The sequence below is a fragment of the Oryzias latipes genome, chromosome 18 (genome assembly GCF_053564925.1).
Source record: "Oryzias latipes strain Hd-rR chromosome 18, Olatipes_Hd-rR_3.1".
In the NCBI taxonomy this organism is placed as follows: domain Eukaryota; kingdom Metazoa; phylum Chordata; class Actinopteri; order Beloniformes; family Adrianichthyidae; genus Oryzias; species Oryzias latipes.
This window is the reverse complement of record NC_136254.1, coordinates 27,151,684-27,161,346: the sequence shown is the minus strand read 5'-3', so window position 1 is coordinate 27,161,346 and position 9,663 is coordinate 27,151,684. Positions and strand designations below refer to the sequence as shown.

Below are 9,663 nucleotides of genomic sequence, written 5' to 3'. Positions count from 1 at the left end.
GGTGAAGAGGATTTCATGTAATCCATGGACACCAGTGAAGATCACAAATCATTGAAGAAAAAAGGTTCAGCGCACTGTCTGGTGCAGGGGTCGGGAACCTTTTTGGCCAAGAGAGCCATAAATGCCACATATTTTGAAATGTAATTTCGAAAGAGCCATACAATAATGTAGTGTCCCTTCCCCACACTGAGGCACGGAGACTTAACCTCTTTTAAAGTTCTTTATTCCGATTACTGCAGACCGCAACAAACGCCGTTCAATTCATTCAGCAACTCCTGAATCTCTCCCGCCGACACGAGAGCGCTTCTCCCAACTTTATATTCCCCTGCTCCCGCTGCAGCCCTCCCATTTCCCTTATTCGGCCCACAGCTGAACCCCATTGGTCCAAACTACCTAACAACAGCCTGAGCGACAGAACTGAGGGCCAATCAGATCTCTGCTTGACGCGTTCAATGAACTCCAGAACTTTTAACGCGGCCCAACAGCCAAGTTAAACTCAGTCCTCTACAATATGTTTAAAACTAAATATACAAATGAATGTGTGCATTTGATTTAATTTCAACATTATTAAAGTACAATAAGTCTTTGGATTCTTTTTAATAACATTGTTATTCTGTTGCTAATAAATGATGAGTATTTCTCGTGGTAGTTCTGCTGATGGTCTAGTTTGGTTGATGATACGTGGTGAGTTTCTGCTTCGTTCAGGCGTTGAGACTTTAAACGTGATCGTAGGTCTGAATGTTCTGTAGATGTGAGACAGACTGCTCACATGCAGACGGGGAGCCAAACACACTCTCACACGCTGCAGTGAGTGACGGGAAGCGGGTTTTACGTTATTACAATCCCTGCGCGATTCACCTGCTGCTGCCCCCACAACACCTCACCCCCACCCTCTGCTTTCTCCCTCACACATCCCGTCCCCGCATCTGCGCGCTCTTTCTCAGAGACGGGAGCGCGTAGTTTTAGGCACGTCAATTCACAGGTTTCCGGCTGGTACAAACTCTGTGAAATAATAGATAATAGTAACTGATAGCGCTGGCGCAGATTTCTCTCTCTAAGCACTGCTACTACTGCGCGCCTCTGGCATCGCATCGCGCCCGAGAAGGACTGGTCTAATGAAAAAAAAAAACTATAATTAAAGATTTGTCTGCGAGCCACATGTGACCATCAAAAGAGCCATATATGGCTCGCGAGCCATAGGTTCCCGACCCCTGGTCTAGTGGGTCTAGATGACCCAACTCCCAATGTTAAAGTGCATACAATACCACAAGGGTTACAGGAAATGCTTACCATTGACAGAGGCCTTCTCAACCAAACCGACCATTTATTTCTTGTCGTAATTCTTCGCCAGCGCCGGTAGCGGTACAGGAATGCATAAAGAATGACATGTTTAACCCCACCCCCACCCACCTTGACCACAAAAGCAGCTTTTTTAAATGGAAATTCCCGCCAGGCGGCCGCCACCGTCTTATCGCAGGTCTCACTGTCTCCTTTTGATGCGGCAAACGGTTTTATGTTCTTGACATTTACGAGACAGTTGTATCCAACAACAGAAGCAAACCAAGCAAACAGCTTTTTAACTTCAGTACAGTCTTAGCTGTTGTTGTTGTAGTGTTTGAAATCCTGGCACAGGCCTGAGTTAATTCATGTTATTTAACCCAAACAAATGCAGTGTTGCCTATAGCATTTGTTGTGAAAAGGGTGCTAAGAACCCAACTAACCTTTACAATATGTGGAAGTGAAGATGGCACCACATGGTCTTCCTGCTCACTTTCAGAGTGCAAAGTTAAGCACATGCTTCCCCGACCCGGCGGCGCTCAAACCACCTGTTCTGGAGCGCCGGAGGAAAACCAAAGCAAAAAAAACTCAACACTTTCCCATCATGCCCTCTGACTGGAAGAGCACCGCTTTGCTAAAACATACAGTTATGAGGGGAAGCTGACTGCTCACTGTGCTGTGATCCAGTCCTCTGCACGGATTTGCCACAGCTCCTTCTGCTGAAACGGTGTAGTTTTACTGCCATCTTGAGGCTGGAGAGGGAAATGCAACTTCTACACTTTAAGAGGCTCAGACTTTTTTTTTGTTTTTGATTTTCTGGAAGAGACTTTATTATTTCCAACATGGAGCAAAGATAAGAAGTCAGTTATTTTTTAAAGTTCTCTAAACAGGAACTTAAATAGTAGTGGGTAAACAACGCTGTTTTCCATCACTCGCTTTCATCAAAGCCTTGATGGCCCTCGCTCTCATCTCCAGCTCCAGGAGCTCCAGCTGCTGAGCCGACGGACGGCAGACAGTGGGGTCGCCGCACGGAGGAGGTCCGCTTGGAGTCGCGTCGCCGATTCCTGAAGGGGGCGCCGACCTGTCCGTGGATGCGTCTGTGCTTGAGGCGGAAGAGAGCGATAGAATCTCACTGACGCTTTTGTCTATGTCGCTCAGGATGTCTTTCTTTGGCCTGGGCTCGGCCAGGGTCTTTTGAGACCAGGCCAGGGGCTTCTGAGACCCGGCCAGGGGCTTCTGAGACCCGGCCAGGGGCTTCTGAGACCCGGCAGCTTTGTCGCAGGCGGGTTTGGTGCTCGGTTCTTCTTTGGGCGCTTCGATGTCGCTGTCGTAAGCGTTGATGCAAAGGACGTCGCTCTCCTCGCCGGTACCTCCAACTTCTGCAGGGAGTTCAAACAAAGTCTTACATACATGCAAACGACATGAGTAGTCGTAGGAACTCAATGCATGAAATGGTCAAATTGACCCCCTCCCTTTTCATCAGATGAATATTTAGTGAGTTTAACACACAAAAAAGTATTTCTTTGTGTTAAATTATCCTTACAAATATTCTCTTCATAAATTCTTTGGGTCATTTTGACCCAGAAACTCTTAATTGCTGAATTTTCTGAACATACCTTGTTTATGATCTTCTGTTTTTGTCGTTTCTTTATGGTACGATGTGGAGTCAACAATGTTATCTTGCCTAAAAATGAATAAAGCAATGGGGGGGGGGGGGGGGGGGTTTAAATCATGGGACAAAAAAAAAAAAAAAGCTTTTATTTTGAAATGTATTAGAAAGGAAACTCACTGGCTTTCAAGGCTTCCTTCAGAGTTTTCACGGCCACTCAGCAGATCCTCCCCTTCAAACAAAACAACTTTAGACCGCCGCACCTTAAACTGCTACATCTAAAATCCCTTTGCCTGAAAATGCACTACCTTGGATTGCTGGGCCTAAAACAGCTGCACCTTTAACTGCTGTGCCCTAAACTACTTTGCTTAAAAGTGCTACGCCTTAAGTCCTGCGCCTTCAACTAGTGTCCAAATTTGCTGCACATTCTACTACTACGCCCTAAATTGCTAGCCTTTAAGTGCTGCATCTTCAACCGCTGCGCCCTCAACCCGTGCACTGTCAGCGGCTGCGCCCGCCTGGTTTGCGCTCTGTTTAAGCAGGCGCAGCCAGGAAAGCAGCTTTGGGTGTTTGTCAAACCGACTTCGGATCTCACCCGCCAAAATCTGAATGAGGTTCTCCTCTGGGATGGGCTCCAGCTGCTCCCAGCACAGCTCCTGGATTTCCTTTACACTGCACTCCTGTGAACGAAAAGGAGCTCAAGGTTTTACCCGCGGCTTCACCTCCAGAACCAACACGACCGACTGCAGGTCGACTGCTGCTGGGCGAATCACCTTCAGCTCGTCGGGCAGCATCTTCTGCAGCTTCTTCTCTCCCAGCACGCGGAAGCACTGCTCCAGCATCTCCCTCTTGTTGCCGATGTAAGCCATGATGGGCTTGAAGGGCAGGCTGAGGTCCAGGCCGCCTTCTTCGATGTCACTGCCGACCCGGTCTAGATCCAGGTCAGCCAGCTCATCTTTGGAGTCCTGGAGGAGGAAAAGAGAAAATTCCTGAAGCTTTCCCACTGGCATTTAATTAGGATTATGTTGTTTTTAACCACATTTAAAAAAACAAAAAGCTGTCGTTATAGGACCGTTTCTTTAGAGCGGCAGTAGTTTATTGGAAATTCACCTCTGAGTTGTGGGCCTGACAGCTGGCACGGAGCAACCCCGCCCCCCTTCCCTTCCCCATTGCTTAGAGCTGGGTGCAGTGAGCTTGTGTGCAACCAAACGTATTTTCTACGTCACAAATAAGCACATTTATACATTTGTATCTTTTTTTTTTTGTATGTCTGCTTCTGACTCCCTTAGAAATGTTATTTTTCTTCATATATGTCGACATGTTAAAACACCAAAAGAATTGGACTTTAAAAAAATCTTCCTCTCTCATCAAAAAGGAGCAGGAAAAATGGAGTGAAACAAAACTTGATAAAGTGAAATAGATTTACAAGTAGAACAGTCGTAGTAGCAGGACATCAGTGTAAAATGTGCTGCTGTAGATAATATTACGGGAATAAAACAGCAGAATCCACTCATGAATGCTGCTGTTTATAGTCCAGGAAGATAGAAGGGGGACAGAATTCAGTGTTTCAGTGGAAAAAACCAGGGCTTCTCAAAGTTTTTGTAGTGGAGGGCCAAAGTAAGAACTCCACTTGATTAGACTGGGGGCCAATTTTGGTGGGGAAAAGAAAAAAAAAGGGAAAGTTGTTTTTAATAACTTTAATGACCAAGTGTTATTTGTACAACTAACCAGGCTCTGTAGAGGTTTGCTGCCCAGATCTTCTACTCGTCAACTAATTGCATCATTTGATAGAATTATTTCTTCAAACTTTTTCTTTTGCTCCTGACAAACTTTCACACATTCTTTTTACAAACTCCCCGTCTCTGAAGGGCTTGCTTTGCTGGGCCATTTCCAAAGCCACAACTTAGTTAGCTTCTGTCACAGCTTCACTGGATTTTTTGTAAACATCCGCTGTGCAGCAAAGCCTCACTGTAGTTGTTGGAGCTTATAAATTTGTCATTGTTTTTATGATTTGTAATATAGTGACGATTTATATTGAATACTTTGAGCATTGCATTTACCTGCTGGCAAACCAGGCACAGGACTTTATCCATGAGGTACGACAAAGTAAAGCATTTGTCCGCTTAGCTTGAAAGCGCCTTTTCTCCTCGCCAACACGTTTTGTCCTCAAAAGTCCCTGCTCTGGCTCTCTTTTATTGAGGGCCACAAAAAATCTTCCCGCGGGCCACCATTGGCCCCCAGGCCGCACTTTGAGAACCCCTGCTGTCTAAAAACGGGTGACGGGAGTTACCCATAATGCTCGTGGAATGTGGAAATGTCCCCAGAACTTCGCAAAAACTTTTGGGGATCAATTAGTATTTGTGATATTAGACAGATTTAGTACATCTTCAGAATGTGTGTCAGTATTCATTTTTGTGATGCGTGGCTTCATAATGTGTAATATTTAGCTGACAACAACTGTCATGTCGTATTCTGACAGGAAATAAAGAAAAAAAACTCCAGTTCAATTAGCAAAAATTGCAAAAACAAATTAAGATTATGTCCTAAAATGATCAAAAACAATTATTTTAACATTAAAGAACATATTTACGAGTAGATTTCAACTCAACTAGTAACGTAAAGCAACTTCTTTACATCCATTTAGATAAGTAACACCGCAGAAATGTCCTAACTAGGGATCCGTACAGATGAGATTCGAGAGTTTGACCCATTTTTTCAGGAACAACAAACCAAAATGTCTAAATATTCACTATTTTTCTCCATGCTAAGTCAATAACATGGTATAAAAAATAATCCGTTTGCTGATTTTTTTTTGCATTTGTCCTCTGTATACCCGGCATAAAAAGAGAAAAACGCGCAAGTACAATAGAACCCCCAAGCTAGCTTAGCTAGCGAACAGCGCTAAAAACACGTTTAACTTATATTGATACCTTTACGTTTAGTTTTTAAAATATCTATTACACCTTAAACACCAGATAAAATATAAACGTAGGATCTATTAGCGGGAATTCGCCTACAATTAAGAAACAGGAGGTACTGGGGTTTTGAAACAACCTAGCCATGCGTCAGCTTCACATCATGCTAACCTCTCGGTGAGACTCGGAGCTTCTCCGTTTGATGCCCTCGTGCCGTTCTTCCGAGCAATGGTGCTTCCTTTTTTTCTCGCTATTGCTCGATTTCTTTTTGAGCATTTTAAACAATAGAAATTTATAGTTCGTTAGTAAAATCAACAAATCTATGGGACAAAAAAATAAATAAACATTCTTCTTCTTTGTTGCTGGTTCAAAGACACAGTTGAGGTCGCCTGGTGGACAGGGGTGGTACTGCAGTCGACTTTATTTACGTCACACTTTGATGCTGATTATCTGATTATTACAATAAAAAAATTAGTGAATGGATTAATTAATCCCTCTGTAAAATATGAAGTAAAAAAATTGCAAAACATTTACAGAAAAAGTTAATTATTAACATGCAAACAGAATAGTTATAATTTAAATTAAGGACAATGTAAAATATATTAATTTTGTTTATGTTTTTAGGCCAAATACCAATAAGCAAGATCTGTTTTGAAGTTGTACAACTAACTACTCTAAAAGGTTCTCCTCAAACCCTGAAAAAAAAAAACAACCTTTAAAGAATATCACCATGAAGGAAATCCATTAAACCTCCTTGATCATATAGAATATTGATCGGCGGCTCAGCTGAAGCAGAACAGACTAATATGTTATGACGGATGCACAAATATTTTTTTAGATCCTAATAAATTATAGCAAAAATGAAAGTAAGTATTATAACACAGCTCAAAAGGCTTCCCTCCATGAGAAATCCATTATATTTCAAAGCTTCATTTGTTGTATTCCATCAAAAAACGTAATTAGAAATGCCTGAAAAATTGAATCTGAACCTCACACCATTACTCTCATTAGTCTTGTCTTTTACATTTCACTCCAGAGAGAACTAAACTGCGCGGGAAATGGGGCCTGTTTGGGGGCAGAATTGCAACAAAGGCCTGAATGAACTTGTTTTTTTTTTATAAAAAACATTTCTTGTGTAAAACCTTCGAAAGAAATACAAAAAACAAAACAATCTATTTAAATAGTGTTAATCTCCAAGAATCATAAGAACATTTGGTGTTTGACGGTTATTTAAAGTCAGATATTGAAAACCAAAAAAACCCACGAGGGGCGTTTTACAGGCGCCATTTGCCCTCCAGGCCTTCTTCTCCTGACCAGCCCTCACTGCCTCACTTTTCCCCTCTGCTTCTGCCCCGATGATGCTTCGGGAGTTAGGAGCCAAAATCTCTAGGAGTTTATATTTAGTACTAAAAGTTTTTTTTTTTCCTTTTTGGAAAATTCCTGATGGCAGCCTGTTCTGAAGGTCAAAGGTCAACAAAGCTTCTTTGGTGTTGCACTTTCGCTCAAATATTTTGGAAAAATTTGACTCGTTCTATAACTATCTATGTGAAGACTAGAAATTATTCTACGAACATATTTTTTTGGAAATTTTACACAAGGGAGATTTAATGCATACAAAATTTACATAGTTAACTTACTTATAATTATGGCTAAATATTTCCTTCTGTTTTATCTTGCTATTATTATGGCTTTTTCGAGGTTTCTTCCTGGCAAATGTGATAATTGTGTCAATGTTTAGTATTTTGTACGTTAATATTTGTTTATAAAGTTTATCAAAAGAAAAAAAAAGGTCAACGGAACTTTGGTTGTGTTTGTAGACGTAACCTGGCCTGTGTGTGAAATTTCATAAAGATCGCTTGAATCAAAGTTTCTTTTCTCGTTCTGTATTTTAGCATGCACAGTGGCCATCCCATAATAATTTCTAAACTGCTTTTGATTTACACGTGTGATTTGTTTTCGTTGGTGGATTTTGTCATAATTTTTTTTGAGCTCCCGAAGATATTTTGGCTCCATTCATTTTTTTTTTAAACCGTTTTTCCAGCTGTGATGTCATCGTTTTTTGGGCAGGGAAAGGGCGTTCACTATGCCCAAAATTCATTTTCATCGGGTACGAGGTGTGTGCAAATTTGTTGTTAGGGCAAATGTTTTGCTCAAAGGTCCAGTAAGAAAAAAAGAAAAGTGAAAATTTGGAGATTGATCAATCCATAATCCATCATTTGGGTCTGTTTTAATCCGTAGGACTGTCTGTCAATCTTCGGCGCCTCTCTTCTGACCTCTCACACAATAGACGGAGACAGAAATGCATCAAAAACTGCTCCTCAGCATCATTCTTTTTTTTTTTTTTTCCGTTCCTTGGATGTCTGTAGACAGCTGATTACCGGTGCATCCATCTGCCTCAGCATTTCATCACAGGAGGCCTATCATCAGATTCCTCACCGCCGAGACTTCAAAGTTGTCATTGCTTCTCATTTACATCATTCAAGTCCCCCCCCCCCCCCCCCCTTTTTTCTTTTTTAACCCAGACTGCATCATCCTCGTTTGTCGGGTAGCTGTCTAAAAGAATTTGCCTGGGTTGCGCAATCAGCTCACCCTCCATGTTTTTGCTGAACTCTGATGATTTGAAGGTTTGTGTGGATGTAGAAAGACAGACGTCAAGCTTAAGCGTGAAATGCTTTGCTCAAAGGCTACGAGTCAAAATACTGTCCCGGTCTTTTAGGATGTGTACAATAAAATTAGTTAAGTTATGTTGTTTTATAAAAAATAAAATAACGTTTAAATCAAGATCATGAATCACTGAATAATGTATTTTCAAACTTAAGACAACTATGCACATCAGTAAATGATGGTTAGGTGGGGATCAGGTGTCTCTTCTCTGTTTGGTATGACCAATGGGGGTAAGACAGGGAGGTATTTTATCCCCACTTCTGTTTAACCTTTGTGCTATCTTAGATGACCCCACCCTTACATTGACGTGTTCTCCCTACCATGACAAAGGTGGATAAAGGTGGAAAGATTTCATGTAATCCATGGACACCAGTGAAGATCACAAATCATTGAAGAAAAAAGGTTCAGAGCACTGTCTAGTGGGTCTAGATGACCCAACTCCCAATGTTAAAGTGCCTTGGATAGCACAAGGGTTACGCTTTCTGATTCTGAGCTAGATGTCTGTCACAAAGTGAAACATCTCGGACATATCATCAACGATAAACTTGCACTGAAATGATATCTACAGGCAACGGTGTATTTTATATGCTCAGGCAGGTTTTATTCATGTTCTGACAATCTTAAAATTCTTGTATTTAAAATCTGCTGCACACCGTTGGATACTGCCCACCTGTGGAGACCAACTATAAGAGTGTTTTTCAACCTTTTTTGAGCCACGGTACACTTTAACCGTGAGAAAAATCCCGCGGCACACCAGCATCCAAAAATTAAAAAAAAAGGAGAAACTCATAGTCTGTATTGATCTACAGCCCCTCCACAATCTCACATGCATTTAATGATAATTGTGGCAGAAAAAGCTGGAGGTTGAAGCTGTTTTTTTCTAAAAGATGTAATAAAAGTTAAGTTAGAAGATTTAAAAACTGTTTGATGTGTGTTCGTTGTTGTTTCAAGACGCTAGGAGGAGAGACTCACCTGTGTCCGAATTACCGCCCTAACCCCTATATAGTGCACTATATAGTGCGGTCTCCTTTTTGTAGGGGTGTCTGAATCTACAGTTCAAAAATCGAGTGCACTAAAAATTTCCCAGAAGTCTCTACGAAAAACCAGCGTGGATCGATGCTCACTCCATTGGCGAATATTGAGCAGAATGCAATGCGTTTGAATTATTCGAATATGGCGGACGGTTGCGCAAGGAAG

General features: G+C 41.7%; 1 protein-coding gene across 1 annotated transcript; it reads right to left on the bottom strand.

Annotated features, from left to right (window-relative positions):
• Positions 1 to 2,062: 2,062 nt before the first annotated feature.
• On the bottom strand, positions 2,063 to 6,198 carry caap1 (caspase activity and apoptosis inhibitor 1). The gene is made up of 6 exons (XM_004079665.5): positions 5,974 to 6,198; positions 3,661 to 3,852; positions 3,483 to 3,567; positions 3,068 to 3,119; positions 2,895 to 2,962; positions 2,063 to 2,657 (listed from the first exon to the last, which is right to left on the bottom strand). Exons 1-6 carry the CDS (start codon positions 6,076 to 6,078, stop codon positions 2,173 to 2,175), a joined length of 987 nt encoding a protein of 328 aa, XP_004079713.1. The 5' UTR covers positions 6,079 to 6,198; the 3' UTR covers positions 2,063 to 2,172.
• Positions 6,199 to 9,663: the final 3,465 nt, after the last annotated feature.

Excerpts from the sequence above, each read along its gene's own strand:
- caap1 (XM_004079665.5), bottom strand. The coding sequence starts at position 6,078 with ATGCTCAAAAAGAAATCGAGCAATAGCGAGAAAAAAAGGAAGCACCAT. Across the intron at positions 3,568-3,660 it reads TGCTGCCCGACGAGCTGAAG|GAGTGCAGTGTAAAGGAAAT; the intron begins GTGATTCGCCCA and ends TTTCGTTCACAG. Across the intron at positions 3,120-3,482 it reads CCTCATTCAGATTTTGGCGG|GGGAGGATCTGCTGAGTGGC; the intron begins GTGAGATCCGAA and ends TTTTGTTTGAAG.